Source organism: Belonocnema kinseyi, chromosome 8 (genome assembly GCF_010883055.1).
Source record: "Belonocnema kinseyi isolate 2016_QV_RU_SX_M_011 chromosome 8, B_treatae_v1, whole genome shotgun sequence".
In the NCBI taxonomy this organism is placed as follows: Eukaryota; Metazoa; Arthropoda; class Insecta; order Hymenoptera; family Cynipidae; genus Belonocnema; species Belonocnema kinseyi.
In genome coordinates, this window is record NC_046664.1 from 18,881,864 (window position 1) to 18,901,363 (window position 19,500).

Genomic DNA, 19,500 nt, shown 5'->3' on the forward strand with positions numbered 1-19,500 from the left:
AGGCTTTCAATGTTAAACAATTCAGTTTCAAATTGTTTATTTTCAGATATTTGGTTTCAATTTACTCGTCGTAAATGAACAGTAAAATATTTCTAAATATTAAATAGCTATTATTTTGTTTAATTAAAAAACTTCAAATTGATTTGATTAAAAATTAAATATTTTAGACTGAAACAACATTTTAAATTTAATAAAACGCTTTAATTTAATCATTAGGATTTTCAAATTAAAACAGTTACAATCTGCAAATTCTCAAATTTTGAACGGATTTAGAATCTTTCTGTCAAATAAATTATTGTTCAGTTTTTTATGCTTGAAGTACAGATGCGTTTAAAAAAATTTATTTATTTATATTTAAAGTTGATAATATAAAACTGTTTTTTATCAAAAAAATTTATCTTCAACCTTTTTAATTGTTTAAATCTTCAAGACTACACTTTAGTTATTTAAAACACTGTTGAAATCGAACTTGGACAGACTTTTTTTTTAACACTCGTAAAATTCCCGGTCAGCTAAAAAATCTCAGAGAAAAAAATTTAGAAGGTTTTTCTTAGAATGAAAAAAATTGTTTCTCTCATTAAGTATAGATATACATATTTAAAAATGATTAGCTATATACAAGGAAAATTATTCCTTGATTATTCTTTGAGAGGCAATCAACTCAAATTTCGAAAAAAATCGAATTTTTGGATCACCCAAATCTAAAAACGAGAAATTAAAAATAAAAAATTTCAAACTAAAAGTCTTTCAGTATGGTCGTTTTAATCCAAGAAAAAAATTCCCGATCATTTCCCGGTTCGCAAACATTTTTCACGGCCAATAAAATTGAAAAATTGGAACTCTAAAGCTAAACATTTTTCCACTAGAAATAACAAAAAATAAATAAATAATTTAAATAAATAAATAATAATAATAAAAATTGTTGTTCACTTTTAATACTTAAAGTAAAGATTCATTTTGAAAATAATTTATTCATATTTACAGTGCATAAAATAAAAATATGTTTTATCAAAAATTTTCAACTTCAAACGCTTTTGATTTTTAATTGTTTAAGCATTCAAGACTGCATTTTAAAATTCTTTAAATTAAAAATTAAAACGTACAATGTAATATCCTGTAGGTAGAATAAAATTTTAAAAATCGAACTCTTTTCTAAACATTTTTCCATTTTAAGTAACAAAAAATAAACAAAAAATTAAAGCATTTAAAGTGGAAGCCTTGAATTTTGAACTTTTAAAATTGAAGTATAAAAGTTTTTCAATTTAAAAATTTTGTATTCATTCATAAATTATAGAGTACAAAAATTTCGATTCAGTTCCAAAAATATAAACCCACGTTAACATTTTCAATATTCTAAAATAAAGAATCAATCAATAAACTTGAAAAAATTTCAAAATCATATTATTAAGTTATTTTTGGCTAGAAACATTTAAAAAAATTTTTAAATGTTACTTAAAAGTTCTTAAATTATAATTTAAATTATTTTAATTTTAAATAGTGTAAGCATTCTTTAAAAGCTTTAAAGTTTTATTTCAAAATCTGGAAAAATCTCGATGTCGTTTTGAATTTTGTTCAAATTTGAAATCATTTTTGAAATTTTTTCAGAACTTCTACATAATATTTCTACATTACCATTCATAAAGATTTTAAGAGATTTCCAGAACAGTCAAGAAAGAACCTAGAAGATTTTGAGGATTTTTTTTTAATTTGTAGGATTTTCTAAAAATTGTAGGAAAGATTTCATTCATTTTAAAATATGTTTAGAAATTCTGAAAAAAAATTCACACACTTTGTTTAAATTACTTCACATAATATTAAGTTTGAAATTATTTTTGAATCTTTTCAAAACTTCTAAATATCTCTTGAACTTACTCAAATTTATTCTACAAATAATAAGTGATCAATTATTATTTCTACAGAAAAAGTCAACAATGCTTACAAATTAAATATTTTTGAAATAGGACCATAAATGTTTTAACGTTTAAAAGCTTTTCAAAATTGTAAGAATTCAAAGCTTTCTATGTCAAACAATGAACTTTCAAATTACTTACTTTTAAATATTTCGCTTTAATTTACTCGTCTTAAATTTACGGTTAAATATTGCTGAATATTAAATAATTATTCTTTTTCTTGATTAAAAAATTTCAAATTCAGGGAGGCCGTTTTAATCGACGAAATAATTTCCTGGTCATTTTCCGGTTCGCAAATATTTTTCACGGTCAATGAAATTTAAAAAATCGAACATCAAAGCTAAAAAAATGTCGATTTGAGGTAGTAAAAACTGATCTGCAAATCAAAATTATATAGTTTTAATGAATTTTAAGTTAGAAACATTAAATATTGAAAAATTGAATAAAAAAATTTAATGAATACTTCTTAAATTAGAAATTCAATTATTTTCTTTTTAAATCGTTTAAACATCCTTGGAAAGCTTCAAAATCTTGAAAAATCTAGAAGTTATTTTAAATTTGTTTCAAATTTAAAATTATTTTGGAAAATTTTCCAGAACTTCTAAATATCTGTAAAAATTAATTTAATTTTTACTATAATTTTGAGGAAATCCTGCAAATTTCAGAAAATTTCCTTAAAATTTGGCTGTATAAATAATAATTGAACATTTATTATTGGTAGGCAAAATTTGAATTAAATCTTGAAATAAAAGCCTAGTTTAAAATAAAATATAGATTTTTCGCAGATTTTAAACAAAAAAATTAGAATCTTTTCAAGAATTGTGAAAGGCTTCAAAAGAATAAAAAAAAATTTTTAAAGATACTTAGGAAAATTGAAAATATGTTTTTATTTTTTAAATTTTTTTAAAGAGAATACTTGCAAAGGTTTCAGGAGATTTACAAAATTTTCAAACAAGATTTTGGAAGATTTTAAAGAAACTTCTTAAATTTTGCATGCTAATTTTGAATCTTTTCAAAACTCCTGAATATCTCTCAAAAACTACTCCATTTTCTTCTAGAAATGTTCATTTCTAAATTGTACATAAAAATTTAAAAATTTCGCTTGCAAGTTAAATATTTTTCAAAAACAACAATTTTATACATCAAAATTCAACAATTTTAGTTACAAATTAAACATTTTTCAAATGCCACAATTAAAATCGTAACGTTCAAAGTTTAAAGGCTCTTCGAAATTTTAACGATTCCAGGCTTTATGTCAAAAAATTCGATCTAAAATTGTTTACTTTTAAATATTTGCTTTCAATTTACTTGTATTAAATAAACATTCAAATATTGCCGAATATTTAATAGTTCATATTTTTCTTAATTCAAACATTTCAAATTGAATAGTTTCAAAATTGAATATTTTAGACTGAAAAAATATTTTTAATTTATTAAAAGTCTTTAATCAAGAATATATTATTACATTTTTTTATTGATCGGGACTTTCAAATTGAAACCGCTTAATTTTTAACATTAAAATCTGAAAACTCTTAAAATTTAAACTGATTGAAAATCGTTTTTTCAGATCGTTTTTTGTTTACTTTTTAATACTTAAAGTATAGATCCATTAAACAATTTGTTTATTTATTTATTAAATGCAAATGTTTTTTATCCAAAATTTTCTACTTTAAAGACAGCAATTCAAAATTGTTTAAATTAAAAATGTAAGTTTAAAAATATAAATATAAAATGGAAACTTTTTTGAGTAAAAGATTTTTTATTAGATAGATAAACGTTTATTTTTCGGCCTGCTGGCCTTAAAAAATTGATTTGCTTACACTTCCATTTTTTTACAAAATTTTTTTACAACTGTTTCTTACAAAGCACCATCCATTTACACCTTGTAGCTAATCCGCTCGTTTCTATAGCCTAACCTTCCCCGCTCCGCCTCGCCTAGCCTCGCACGCATTTCTCTCTTTTATCGCTATGCCTGTCATTACCAGCCTCTGCCTCCACGGCTAACACCTAATACTTAACTGCTATTTACAATAATTACATTTTTCTTACATCTACTTCCTCTCTTATTTACAATCTTTCCTTCTCCATTCCTCTTCCTTCTTCTTTCTCTTTTTCTCCATCTTACCCAACACCCCCTTCACCCATGCTAATGCCATTTGTCCCCCCTTTCATGCAACAATACCTCCATGCTTATCTCACTCCCTTCCACCTCTTCACACTCCTCCAACCAGTGCTCAACTTTTGCTTCCCCTTTCCCGCACGGTTCACACATTCTCTTCTCTCTAGAAAGCCAGAACCTATTATAACCTTTCATGCAACCTCATCTCATTCTCACACTAACGAATCAAACAATTTCATTCTCCTTACAAAATCATCTGCGAACAACCTCTCCCCCAGCTCCTACACCTGCCTCGTCACCACATTTGCCCTTCTCACCCTCTCTTTTATAGGACCATCCACTCCCCTATTCCTTCGAAACAGGAAGCCCAAGTACACAAACTCTTTCACCTCCTGTACCGCTTTTCCCTTCTACTTCCACTCCCCTCCCCTATCTCTCCCACCTCCCTTCCTGAACACCATAACCTTCGACATGTCCGCATTTAAGTCTAGCCTGTTTTTGTCCAAATATCTTCTCAATCTCTTCATCATCTCCTTTAACGCCTCTTCGCTCTTTGCCAGCAGCACTATGTCATCTGCATATGCTAGTGACCATATCCAGACTCCTCCTACCACTCCGGTCGCTAGCTTACTTTCCATATCCGCGATCAAAACTGCAAAACGCTTTGGGCTAAGTGGGCACCCTTGCCTCAACCTCCTATCCACCCAGAATTCCTCAAAGATTCCCTCCCCTCCTCTCACCCTATCTTTTGTCTCCGCATATACCTCCCTTATCCTTTCGATCAGGACCCTCTTCACTCTCCTCTCTTGCATTGCCTCCCACAACCTCCCTCCTCGCTCTTCCCTCTATCTACCGAAGGGAACGCGCTCTTTAGATCTACCAAAAAACGCGTACACTTTGGCACCCTTTTTGGTTAGTTCTCTATCCACCACGTGTTGCAAGACGTAAATATTGTCAATAGTATTCCTTCTCCCTCTCTAAAGCCCGCCTGGGTCTCCGGCAATATTCCTTTCCCCTCAACATCCTTGCGCAGCTTATCTACTAACACCATAGCGTATATTTTGTACGCAGTATTCATGAGCGTAATTCCTCTATAATTTTCCTGCCTCTCCCTATCCCCTTTCTTATACAGTGGTACGATCAACCCCTCCCTCCACCCTCTTAGGAATCCCTCCCACCTCCATACTTTTTTCACTACCCCCTTCAGCCTCTACCTTAACTCTTCTATGCCAAACAGCCACGCTTCGTTCTCTATCCCGTCCATCCTTGCTGCCTTAGATTTTTTCAATTTCCCTATTTGCTTCTCTATCTCCTCGTCGTTCAGCTCCTCTCCATCTACCTCCCTCGTTCTTCTAATCCTCTCATCCATCTTTCGTGTATCTGACCCCTGAAATGAATCCTTAAAAAATTTTCTCCATTCGTCGCTCCCTATCTTCTCATTTATCCCCACCATACGTTTCCTAAACCTATTAATTATCTTCCAAACGTCCCTTTCTGTCTTAACACTTCTCAACTCCTCTTGCAGTTCTTTTTCTTTTTCCTGCTCTTTCTTCTTACACATCGCCCTAAACTCCTTCCTCATTTCTACGTACTCCTCCCTTTTTGCGGTTCCTTCCTTCCACATCCTGTACTTCTTTTTCACCTTTCTCTTTATCATTTTACATTCTCTATCCCACCACGGCTTCACCATTCCTTTCTTCTTCTTCCTAAATACCTTCTTTTGCACACAACCTTTCACTTTCTCTTGCAGATCCTCCCATATCTCGTTCACCGACTCCCCCTCAAAGCTTACGTTGCCCAACTGCTCCTGACACTTCTCTATCGCCTCTCTCGTTCACGGAACCCTCTCCCCTAACGACCCTTCTTCCCCACCCTGCCTTTCGCCAGCCTCCCCCTGTATCCACAAACTTAATGGCTGATGGTCTGATTCCACCCACCTTTCCACTGCGAATTTCTCTATCTCCTCCCACCCTTGCATATTCATAATCACATAGTCTATCACCGATACACCCCTCTTACTCACATACGTGTATTCTCCTACTTCGTCCGCTTTTACCATGCCATTCGCCACCGCCCACCCTCTATCCTCCATCCAGTCTCTTAGAATCTCCCCCTCTTTATTTATTATCTTATCCTTCGATTTTCTTTCAAAGCTCTCCCCTTCCCGGTATAGGCCCCCTTCCCGCCCAATTCTCGCATTAAAGTCTCCGCCCCCCCCCCCCCCATTACCACTAAACCCTCATCTCTCTCTCTCCTAGTAAGTTTTCTACACTTTCTTTAATCCGTTCTATTCCATCCTTATTTTACACAGTCACAAACTTATACATCGCCCCTCCTATCTTTACAACCCTCATTTGCACGCCCTCCCCCTCTCCATGAACTTCTTCCTCTAATCCATCTCTAACCCCTGTTATAATTCCTCCACTAGCCCTTCCTTTCCTTTTTACTTTGGCCGCCTCCTGTAACCTCCACCTATACCCCCTTGGCAACTTTCGCTCTACTATATCCCATTCCTTTCTCTCTACCCACGTCTCTACCAGTCCAATCACATCAAATTCCTGAATATACCTCCAGAAATCCTCATCTTTCTTCTTTACCCCTGCTACGTTCCAGTACAACACCTTTAATACTCCTCCACCCTGCCATTAGTAATAGAACAAAATTTCCGGTCTTTCCCAAATCACAAACATTTTTCACGGTCCATGAAATTTAAAAAATCGAACACTGAAGCCAAAAAATTTTCCATTTGAAGTAATAAAAACTGAGCTAAAAAATAAACTACTAAAAATGTAACTCTTGAACTTTGAAATTTTAAAATTGAAGTTTAAAAGTTTTTCAACTCCAAATTTTGCTTTCAAATTTTCAATAATTTAAACGTATTAAAATTTTTTAATTTTTATCAATTATAGAGTTCAAAGATTCAGATGCAGTTCGGAAAATATAAATGCGCGTTATGATTTTCAATGCACCATATTAAAGAATCAATGAAATCATTTAAAAATAATTTCAATTCAAATAATTTTGAATTTCTCCATCGTTTCTAAATATCTGTTTAATTTACTTAGATTTTTCTAAGAATAATGGGCGTTCAATTGTTATTTATGGATAAAAATTCAAAATTTTGACTTAAAAATAAAAAAAAATGGTAATATAACAATTTAAAAAATTGTAATATAACAATTAAAATTTTAACGTTCAAAGTTTAGTTTTTTTGTTTAGTTTTCAATATCTAATTTATAATTGCTGATTTTAAATGAAGAGTCAGATATCTCTAAATATAAAACAATTTTTTCTTTTTCTTAATTAACATATTTCAAATTGAACGGTTTAAAAATGGAATATTTTAGACTGAAATAATATTTCAAATTTAATGAAAGCCTATGATTCTGAATACATTATTTTGAAATTACCTTAAAATTGAAAATAGTATATAAACAATTAAAAATGCTTTTCATAAAAAATCTTCGATTGTCAATTCTTATAATTTTTAATTGTTAAGTTTTCAAAACTGCATTTTAAAATTCTTTAAATTAAAACGTAAACTTAAAAATGAAGAATCTAATGTGGAAAATTTTTAAAGTGGAAGATTTTCGAATTATGCATTCTAAACTGAATAATATCATAATTGAAAAAGAAAACAATTTAACTAATTATTAAAAAAACAGTTGAAATCAAAGTTTCATGTATTTTTTTTTAATTGTGTAAAACTCCCTGTTTCCGAAAATTGCCAGCTTCCCTTTTCCAGCGGCGAATAAATTATTTTTTAATAGTTAACCCTTTGAGTGCATTGTGGGTGTCCAGACCCTAAGCAATTTTCAAACTCTTGTAAACCATACTTAATTCGAAAAAATTGAGTAAGTGTCGCCATCTAGCTTTAGCGTCAAGCGTCAGTCTACTAGTAGCAGCTGCTGAAGCTGGAGGTGAAAAAATCGTTGGGGTCTTAAACACCCAGTGTGCACTTAGTGAGTAAAAAAAGTAATTTTGGCGCAAATTTTGTTGATTTTTGTTTACTTTCTAACGCAAGTATATCACATGAAGTGAAATAATTTTTTTCTCGATTACTTCATACTTTTTTCCTTTGTAGATGGCTTATAACTTACAGCAGCGCGTTATGCGAGAGCAGACTGGATGTGTTAAATAAAATATCATTGTCAAAATTTAGTTATATGTCTCTTTAATTTATTGTATTCTTATAGTATTACGTGTCAAAATTTCTCAATTTTTATAATAAGTCAATTTAAAAGCAAAAAATGTGATTCATCATTTTATCATAAAATTGACTTTTCAGCTGCGCAATAACTTTTTTGAAAGCACCGACGTTGCAATATTTTTCATGAAATTGCAATATTTCAAAAGTACAGCCATACATTTTTAGGTTAAAATAATTAAAATTGCGTAAGATATGAATTTCTAAGTAAAAAACCCACTTTATCACCTTTTTTCAGTAATTTATTGTAACAAACTTAAAATAAATAAATGGCTATAAAATCAACTCTACCTTATAAAAGATACCTCAAACTATATCGGTTAATTTTATTGTGACAAAATATTCAACAGGAGTCAAAAAATACATGATTAAATACGCTGGGGTTTAGAACACCCACGATGCACTTTACCGTGATTTTTACCATGTATGCAATTTAAGGGTTAAAGTACAAATCCATTTAAAAATTATTTATTTATATTTACAGTTGATAAAATTATACTGTCCTTTATCAAAATTTTTCAACTTGAAACGCTTTTAATTTTTAGTTGTGTAAATCTACAAGACTGCACTTTAAAATTCTTTAAATTAAAAATAAAAATCTAAAATGAAGAATTTTTTAAGTAAAAGATCTTTGAATAATGCATTGAAAACTGAATGATATCATAATTAAAAAAGGTTTCAATTCAACTAATTATTTTAAAAACTGTTGAAATTGAACCTGGACAGATTTTTCTTCTGAAAATTTGTAAATAAATTCCCGGTTTCCCGGCAACTTTGAAAACTAGAAAAGGGCGAATAAAAGAAATATTTTCAACATAATAAGTATTTTCACAATAAACGCAATTTATTTACAGACAACCTCCTACATATACACGTTTATAAAAAAAATATTTATATCGCTCTACATCAGCGGCTTATTATTAATTTTATGCATGATCCCTATTTTCCTAAAAGAGTTTCTTAAAAACGGATCAATATTTAAACGTCGTAGTCAACATAAACACTATTTTGAAAATAATAAGGAAAATGAAAGAATTTTAATTATTTCTGCAAGTTCAACAAGACGCAACAAAGTCGATCTCGAGAAAAAAAATCAATAAGCAATATCCAATTCAAAATTTGACACAATCTTGTCTTCAAATTTCCCTTTTCCTTTGCTTTTTTTTCTTTCTATTAAACAAAAAAAGGATCAGCATTTCCGAAACTTACTTGAGTAAAAAATGACATAAAACTTGCTAGATGGAAAAATGAAATCGAAAAAATTCAAAAAGGACTCGTAGTTTTCGATGCATAAAGACTACTGATACCAGCAACATTTTACTTTGGTGTCATTAATGTTAAGAATTATGTACAGACCATTTGATAAATGATTTCACCGGTGATTTTTCTCAGTCAGTAGGCTCAACCTTTTTCTCCAAATTGATAAAAATCACCATCAAAATCGTCGTCAACCACATTCCTTAAATTATACTTAACATAACAATCTTACACAGACCGCAATTAATTACATGCCTAGCTCTCGCGCTTCTCTCAATTACAAATTAACCCTCTCAGTCTAGACTTCAATATCTCTGGTTTAGATTAACGTTTTGGGATTTTTTATTTGTTAAACTATAGCTTAAAGTTGCACAAAAATCAATATTATAAAATTAATCAGATGAATTCAACATATTGCTATAAATATTTCCACAAAACTGAAACAATTATATAGCGAGCCAAAAATATCGTCCGGGTATACTATACCCAGTTTAGGCTGTGAGGGTTAATTAATTAATTATTGTATTATTTAGTTAATCATTTTCAAAGTCAGGCATACAATACTATGGCATTTGACGGCCTATCTTATACAAATAGAATCACTTTGTCCGTCTTATACTCATTTTGCTAAATTTATAACAAACTCCAGAGTTCAACAAATCTTCACGAAATAAACAGGACACTGATTATTATTCCAAATAACGGATCATTTTGAACAACCACGTTCTCAATCAATGTTTCTCCAACTCGCTTCAAATTGAGCTTCATTTTCTTATCGAGTCAAAACTCACTTCCAGACAGTCTAAATCAAAATATTCTTCAAATATTGCCCGCAAGGAGCCATCCATAAAATTAGCTAACAAAAAAAAATAGAAGAAAAAAAACTTCAATCGGCATAATTAGATTAATTTTTTTGGCTCTTTTCATAATTTTGTAAAATAAATATCGATAAAAACAAAGTAGTTTTTAACCATTTTTGACATCAACAATTTTTTAAGTTTATCGGGTTAAAGTAAGATTTTTGAAATTTCAACGTATATTAATGAATTTTCCACAATAACAAAGAATTTCATAGAACTTTAAATATTTCAAAGGACACCATCAGATTTTCATGTAATTTTACGGGATTTTATAATAGAATTTATTTATAATTTTCATTCTATTAAATTTATATTTTAAATCTATAATTTTATCTAATAATTTGAAGGTACTTTAAATTATTTCATGGTATTTGCAAACATTAACCATGTTTAAAAAAGATTTTCGGACATTAGAAAAGATTCTAAGGAATTTCAATAGATTTCGAGAATATGAAAAAATATCAATGGATTATAAAGATCGTATGTTATTTAAAAATATTCCAAGGAGTTGTTGAAAACTTGAAAAAATTACAAGGGATTTTAAAAGATTTAAAATAATTTTTATGGTATTTTAAATAATTTCAAGAAATTTTCTAGAGTTAAAAAAAATAATAATTATTTCAAGGGTTTTCAATTTCACGCAGTTTTGAAGAATTTCCTAGAATATCTGAAGATTTGGAAAGATTTTATGGGACCTAAACATTTTAGGATATTTAAAAAATTTATGAAGGAATTTTAAACGGATTTCAAGGGATTTTTATAATATTTTTATGAAATTTCAAAGAATTTATAGCCAAAAATTGACGAATTTTTAAGGACTTCAAACATTAACTATTTTTCTCCTTTAGTTTATTTTAAATATTTTAAAGAATTTCCTAGAATTTTGGAATATTCGGAAAGATTTTATGGGACCTATAATGTTTTAGGATATATCAAAAATTTCTGAAGGAATTTTCAACGAATTTGAAGGGATTTTATAACGTTTTAATGAAATTTCTAAGAATTTATTGCCAAAAATTGACGAATTTTTAAGGATTTCAAACGTTAACAATTTTTTTCTTCTTTATTTCATTTTAATTTTAAATACATTCCTAGAATAATGAAATTTCACAGAATTTGTCAAAAATTGACGAATTTTGAAGGATTTCAAACATTAACTATTTTTTCTCCTTTATTTTATTTTGATTTTAAATATTTTAAAGAATTTCCTAGAATTTTGGAATATTCGGAAAGATTTTATGGGACCTATAATGTTTTAGAATATATCAAAAATTTCTGAAGGAATTTTCAACGAATTTGAAGGGATTTTATAACGTTTTAATGAAATTTCGAAGAATTTATTGCCAAAAATTGACGAATTTTTAAGGATTTCAAACGTTAACAATTTTTTTCTCCTTTATTTTATTTTAATTTTAAATACATTCCTAGAATAATGAAATTTCACAGAATTTATTGTCAAAAATTGACGAATTTTTAAGGATTTCAAACATTAACTATTTTTTCTCCTTTATTTTATTTTGATTTTAAATATTTTAAGGAATTTCCTAGAATTTTGGAATATTCGGAAAGATTTTATGGGACCTATAATGTTTTAGAATATATCAAAAATTTCTGAAGGAATTTTCAACGAATTTGAAGGGATTTTATAACGTTTTAATGAAATTTCTAAGAATTTATTGCCAAAAATTGACGAATTTTTAAGGATTTCAAACGTTAACAATTTTTTTCTCCTTTATTTCATTTTAATTTTAAATACATTCCTAGAATAATGAAATTTCACAGAATTTATTGTCAAAAATTGACGAATTTTTAAGGATTTCAAACATTAACTATGTTTTCTCCTTTATTATATTTTTATTTTAAAGATTTTCCTAGAATTTTGGAATATTCGGAAAGATTTTATGGGACCTATGAGGTTTTTCGGATATTCGAAAAAATTCTGAAGAAATTTTTAACGGATTTCAAGGGATTTTTATAATATTTTTATGAAATTTCAAAGAATTTATAGCCAAAAATTGACAAATTTTGAAGGACTTTTTTATTTTAAAGAATCTCGAAAGATTTAGAAGAATTGTATGGAACCTATAAGGTTTTAGAATATTTTTTTAAAAATTCTGAAAGAATTTTCAACCGATTTCAATGAATTTCCAAATATTAAACATTTTAAAAAAGATTTCATCATATTTTAAATGATAAAAATGAATTTAAATATATTTCAAAGAATGTCAAAGAATTGATGAAGTTTTAAAAGTTTCCAAGAATTTTTCCATAGCTTAAAAAAAAGCAAGAATAATCATTTTAAGGATTTTGCAAAAATTTCAAGCGTTTTTAAAGAATTTCGGAAAAGCAGGAATTTTATAGAATCTGTAAAGTTTTAGGATATTTAAACAAAAATTAAGAGATTTATAACGTATTTCAAGGGATTTTGTAATATCTTAATAAAAATTACAACAAAATTCTCAACAAAATTGAAAGATTTCAAAATATTTCAAGAGTTTAAATAGATTTCAGACTAAGATTTTATTATATTTAAAAATATTTCAAAAAATTAAAAAATTGCAAGGGTTTTCAACAGATTTGATATAAATTACTGTATTTTAAAGAATTATTGATTCAAAAAATTCCAAGGATGATTTTAAGGGAATTGAAAAAATTTAATGCAGTTTTTAAGGATTTCCTAAAATCTCGAAAGAATTGGAAAGATTTTTTTGAGATTTTCAATTTATTCCAAAAAATTGATGAAATTTAAAGAATGTCAAACATTAACAATTTTTTTCTCCTTTATTTTATTTTTATTTTGAAGAATCTCGAAAGATTTGTAAGAATTGGATAGGACCTATAAGGTTTTAGAATATTTTTTAAAATTCTGAAGGAATTTTCAACGGATTTCAAGCAATTTCCAAATATTCACCATTTTTAAAAAGGTTTCATCATATTTTAAATGAATCAAATTCATTTAAATAGATTTCAAAGAATATGAAAGAATTTATGGGATTTTAAAAGTTTGCAAAAATTTCAGGCGTTTTAAAAGAATTTTGGAAAAGAAAGGATTTTATAGAAACTATTAGGATTTCGGATATTTAAACAAAATTTAAGAGATTTGTAACGCATTTTAAGGTATTTTATCATATATTAATTAAATTTAAAATAATTTATTAACAAAAATTGAGGGATTTCAAAAGATTTTAGGAATTTACATAGATTTCAGATAAAGATTTTATGGGATTTAAAAATATTTCAAAAAATTTTTAAAAAAACTTCAAAATTTGCAAGGGTTTTAAAAATATTTGAAATAATATACTATATTTTAAAAATTTTTCTAGGGGTTTTTATAGATCCAAAAGTTGCTAGCATAATGATCTTAAAGGATTTTCAACGGATTTTTATCATATTTCAATGAAAATTCCAAGAATTTATTCCCAAAAATTGATAAATTTTTAAGGATTTCAAGCATTAACAATTTTTGTTCTCCTTTATTTTATTTTTATTTTAAAGAAATTCCTAGAATTTTGGAATATTCAGAAACATTTTATGGGACCTATACGGTTTTAGAATATTTTTAAAAATTCTGAAGGAATTTTCAAGGGATTTCCAAATATTAACTATTTTAAAAAAATATTTCAGCATATTTTAAATGATTCATATTCATTTAAATAAATTTCAAAGAATTTGAAAGAATTTATGGTATTTTAAAAGATTCTAAGAATTTTTCTAGAGCTTAGAAAAAGTGCAAGAATAATAATTTTAAGGGGTTTGCATTTTATAATATATTAATAAAATTTAAAAGAATTTATTCACAAAAATTTAGGGATTTCGAACGATTTCAAGAATTTTAACACATTTTAAGAGTTTTAAGATATTTCAAAAAATTCGGACGAAAATTTTCAACGGATTTAAATAAATTTCCGAGTATTTACCATTTTTTAAAAAGATATATTTTAAATGATAAAAATGAATTTAAATATTTTTCAAAGAATTTATGGTATTTAAGAGGATTCCAAAAATTTTTCCAAAGTTTAAAAAAAGTGCATGAAAAATAATTTTAAAGGTTTTGCAAAAATTTCAGGCGGTTTTAAAGAATTTTGAAACAGGAAGGATTTTATAGAACCTATTAGGTTTTAGGATATTTAAACAAAATTTAAGAGATTTGAATTAATGTAATGTATGCCGTGCGGTTTTAAAGAAATCCCTAGAATTCCAGAAGATTTATAATATTTTAAAGAAATTTTAAATAATTTATTCGCAAAAATGGCTGAATTTCAAAATATTTCAAACATTGGAAGAGATATTAAAAAATTGTAAAAGATTCAAATAAATTTCAATAGAATTCAAAAAATAGAAAAAATTTATAATAATTAAAAATATTACAAGGATTTTTCAAAAACTTAAAAATTTGCAGGTTTCAAAAGATTTGGAATAATTTACTGCATTTTAAAGAATACCAATGATTTTTAAATAGATTCAAAAAATTCCAAGGATAATGATTTTAAGCGATTTGAAAAAAAATGTCATTCGGTTTTAAAGGAATCCCTAGAATTCCGAAAGATTTATAATATTTAAAAAAAATGTTGAAGAATAAATTTCAAATAAATTTCCATAGATTTCAAAGAATATAAAAAAATCTACAATAATTAAAAATATACCAAGGAATTTTCAGGAAATTAAAAAAATGCAAGTGGAGTCAAAAGATTTCAAATAATTTACGATATTTTAAAAAATTCCCAGGAATTTTCAAGATATTAAAAAAATTCCAAGTATAATGATTTTAAGGGATTTGAAAAAATTGTATTCTATTTTTAATTTTTTTTTTCTAGAATTTTTGTAGATTCGGAAAAATTTTACGGGACCTATAAAGTTTCAGGATATTAAAAAAAAAATCTCAGGGATTTGGAATTGATTTTTGCAGATCCCCCAAGATTCCTGTAATTTTAAGGAATTTTAAAGGCTCTTAAAAAGAGTTTTTGAAGTAATTTTCCTGAATCTCAAATATTCCAACGGATTTCAAGAAATATCAAATTTCATGTAACTTGTCGGGATTTCAAGGAATTTTATAATACAAATTAAATTTGAAAGAATTTATTCACAAAAATTGAGACTTCAAAAGATTAAATTTTGTTTAATATATTTCAATTTTTTAAAAATAATTTAGGATATTTGAAAAGATTCCAAAGATTTTTCAAAAGCTTAAAGAAAATTCCAAGATATTTCAAAATATTTCACGGAATTTTCAAAAAATTAGAAAATGTTAATGTAACATTATCAAATTTCATACAACTTTGCGAAATTTCAAATATTTTGATGAAATTTCAAAACTTTAAGATTTTCGGATATTTGAAAATCATTACAATTTTTTTTTTCAATTTATCGAGCTTTGCACTATTTAGTGAATAAAAGTATTAAAAACCTTTATAAAAGGGTTTCTATCTTCTAAATTATTATTAAAAATCTAAACCTAACTGATTTTGTCAAACACTTGTGAAAAATGCATTACCAATATTAAATAATTGCATAAATCTACAAGTAAACAAAACATATGATTTTAAACACATAATTGTTATTTAATAATTCTGATATCTCAGGTTGCAAGTAACAAAATTTAATTAAATAAATAAACGACTGAAAACAATTAATAAAGAAAAAGGCAAAAACTTTGTTACCAAATTTATGGATGGCCCCCTAAAATGTCTATAACTGAGTCTAGCTTCTTTAAAATCTCTTTTAGCGGTAAAAATCTTCAGATAAATAAAAAAAAAAAAAAAAAAACAACTAAATAATCAAAATATGTTTCACTTCCTCTCCGATCACAAAGTTCAGTTCTCTTTGAGACGTTTTTTTCCAATCATAAAGTTTGTTCGTTCAGAAAAAATAAATAAATGAATAAAAATAGATGTCAGTCTAAATTAATAATGAATGTCTACATTATCCAATATCCTCGATTTTCAAACTAAAGAAAATTTACGACTCAACCTGTTTCTCATTTAGAATTCCTTCTGTCGGAATCTCTTTGTCAGCCGTTTCTTTCGTCTCACCAATTTCCTTTTCCAAATTTGCTTGGCTCTCCGTCTTCTCGTCCTCTGTCTCCAAATTTTCCTTCGACTCCAAAGTTCCCTCCTTCTCCAAAGACGGATTATCCGGCGAAATTTGCTCATCAGCTTCCTTAATTGGGCTCTCATCAGTTTCCATCATCTCCACTTCTTTATCCTCAATTTTTTTTGTTTCAGCTTCTACCAAATCAGATTTTTCCAGTTCCACCTCTTTTCCTTCTGACGTTACATTCAACTCATCAGTTTCCGCCAAATCAGATTTGTCCGTTTCTTTCTTATCTGAAGTTACATTGAGCTCACCAGTTTCGGTGACATCAGTGTCCGGCCCACCAGCTTTTTCCACTTCTTCCGCCTCTTTCTCGTCTGAAGTTACATTCACCTCATCAGTTTCCTTTTCCTTTTCCTCCTCCAAAGCTTTCTTCTCCGCGGCATCTTTTTCCGACGGCTCCTTCACCTCCTTGACTTCCTTCTCCTCTTCTGTAACGTCCACATCCTCCGACTCACTCTCCTTACTCTCGGCCTCATCGCTTTCCTCCGCCTCACCACTTTCCGCGACACTCGCACTACTCTTGCATCCATCCTGAGTGTAATGTCGCTTGAGATACCTCTCGGAAGTGAAGGAGAGCTCGCATTTGCTGCACTTGACAAACGGATAATCATTGCCATGAACCAGATCAATGTGATCCTGCAAGGTGCGATTATTCGTAAAGCCCTTCTTGCAAACTTTACAACTGTCCCGGTTCGAGTGCATTCGCACATGATAGCGCATGTGTCGGTGACTGATGAGCTTGTGACAAATCTCGCACTCCTCATCCTCCCTCACGTGAACCTCCAATTTGTGACTGTTTGCAAGTTTTGCCGTGGTAAAGGCTTTCTTGCAAATGTGACAGGGATAACCAAGCCCGTCGTGATAAGCCTCGTGTTTGGCTGCATAGTCAAAGCGCAAGGTTTTCCCGCAGACTCGACACGAGGGTCTGATGTGGTCTTTGGTCAAGTGCGCTCTTCTCTGAATGCCATTGAAGAATCGCATTTTACAGTAGTAGCACAGATAGGGCGCCTGGGGCACCAAGTGTTCACGTTTCACGTGAGCGTCAAAATTGGCCATCTTGACTTTCGACTGGCAACAGTGACAGGTCACATCCTGCAGATCGTGGAAATCCTTGCCCTGATTGACGTCGCAACTGTGCGAGGAATATTCCTTGCTATTGAGAAAGGACGCGTCGCAGTAGCCGCACTGAAGCCAGAGAGGATGGTACTCTTGGACGTGGGTGAGAAAAGTTTGTGCTCCTCGGAACGTTTTTCCACAGGGACACTCTTGACGAGCGGGACGTTTCTCGTGAGTGGTCATGTGCTTTGTCAGGTCTTCCTTCTTCTGGAAGAGTTCGAGGCAGGTCGCACATCTGTAAAGGTCGACATCGAGAGGATCGGGTGTCCTGCTCTCGATTTCCTGCTGCGATTTAGCCTCTACGACTGGGTCCACCAGGTTCATGGGCTCGGATTCGGTCACGTTCAGTTGACTGTCGTCCTCAATGTCTACGTCCTCATCATCTTCGGCAACCTGCCAATCAGAGGGCACAATTTTTATTATCGCCATAAATTGACAGGGTTATCAGGGTGGACGTTTTAATTAGATACAAAAATTGCAGGTCATTTCGCGGTTAGAAACAATCAGGGATGAGTGCACAAATGAAGCTCAAGGGAGGGGAAATAGATTTGGGGCAATTTTTTCACGGAAATTTTATTTTTATATAATTTGATATAAAGGAGATAGGAAAGTCAACTCGGTTTTAGATGAACAAAATACACTGTCACGGTCAATGAAATTTAAAAAATTAAACTATATTCTAAACATTTTTTCATTTAAAATAATAAGCAATAAACAATCAATTTAAGCATTCAAAGTGGAACCCCTGAATTCCAAACTAATAAAATTAAAGTTTAAAAGTGTTTCAATTCAAAAATTGTGATTCAGATTAGGTTTCAAAAATATAAATCCAGGATAACATTTTCAATACTCTAAATTAAGGAATCAAGCAATAAACTTTTAAAATGTTCAAAATTATATTATTTCAAGAAATTTTAACCTAGACACATTTAAAATTTTACTTTTTTAATTTAACAGTTTTTAAATTAGAAGTTAAATTATTTTACTTTTAAATAATTTATGCTGCCTTTACAAGCTTTAAAATTTTATTTGAAAATCTTGAAAAATCTATAAGTGGTTTTGAATTTTTCCAAATTCAAAATAATTTTTTTATTTGTTTTCGTAACTTTTAAATATATTTCAAAATCAATTGAATTTTTTCTATAACTTTTAGAAAATCCTGAAAGTAATTTTAAGAGATATTTTGAAGTTTTAAAAAGATTCGAATTTAATTTAGAATTTGAAACAATTTCAAATACTTACACCTGAATTTAAAATAAAATGTAGATATTTGTAGATTTCAAATAAAAAATTTAGAATTTGTTTAAGAATTGTGAAAGACTTTAAAAAAATAAAAAGTTTTCTTAAAATTCTTAGGAAAATTGAGAATGATTTTTTACTTTGAAAAATTATGGATGATTTTAAGGATTTTTTTTTAATTTGCAGAATTTTCAAAAATTGTAGGAAAAATTCGATTAAATTTCAAATATATTCAACAGTTCTGAAAAAAATGTTAAAAATTGAAAACTTTTCAAATAGTAAAATTAAAATTGTAACTAAAAGTTTAAAAGCTCTTCGAAATTTTAGAGATTCAAAGCTTTCTATGTAAAACAATTCAGTTTAAAATTGTTCTTTTTTAAATATTTGGTTCCAATTGACTCGTCTTAAGTGAACAATGAAATATTGCTAAATATTAATTATTTTCTACATTAAGAAATTTCAAATTAAACGGGTTACTAATCAATTTTAAAAAAAATTTATTTATATTTACTGCATTTATTTACTGCACTTCAATTATTTTAAAAACTGTTAAAATCGAACTTGGGCATATTTTTCTTCTAAAAATGCGTAAAATTCCCGGACCAGCGGCCACCTTGTTTTTTATAAAAAAATCTTCGATTTTGAAAGCTTCTTATTTTAAATTTTTTAAGCCATTAAAACTGCATTTTAAAATTCTTT

General features: G+C 28.7%; 1 protein-coding gene across 3 annotated transcripts in view; it reads right to left on the reverse strand.

The window, feature by feature from the left end:
* Window positions 1-16,165: 16,165 nt before the first annotated feature.
* LOC117178166 overlaps window positions 16,166-19,500 on the reverse strand; it is a 25,521-nt gene continuing 22,186 nt past the window's right edge. For all 3 annotated transcript variants that reach the window (XM_033369446.1, XM_033369445.1, XM_033369444.1), the window contains one exon: window positions 16,166-17,955. In XM_033369446.1, the coding sequence (XP_033225337.1) occupies window positions 16,309-17,955 (1,647 nt within the window). In that variant the 3' untranslated portion in view covers window positions 16,166-16,308. The remainder of the gene's footprint in view (window positions 17,956-19,500) is intronic.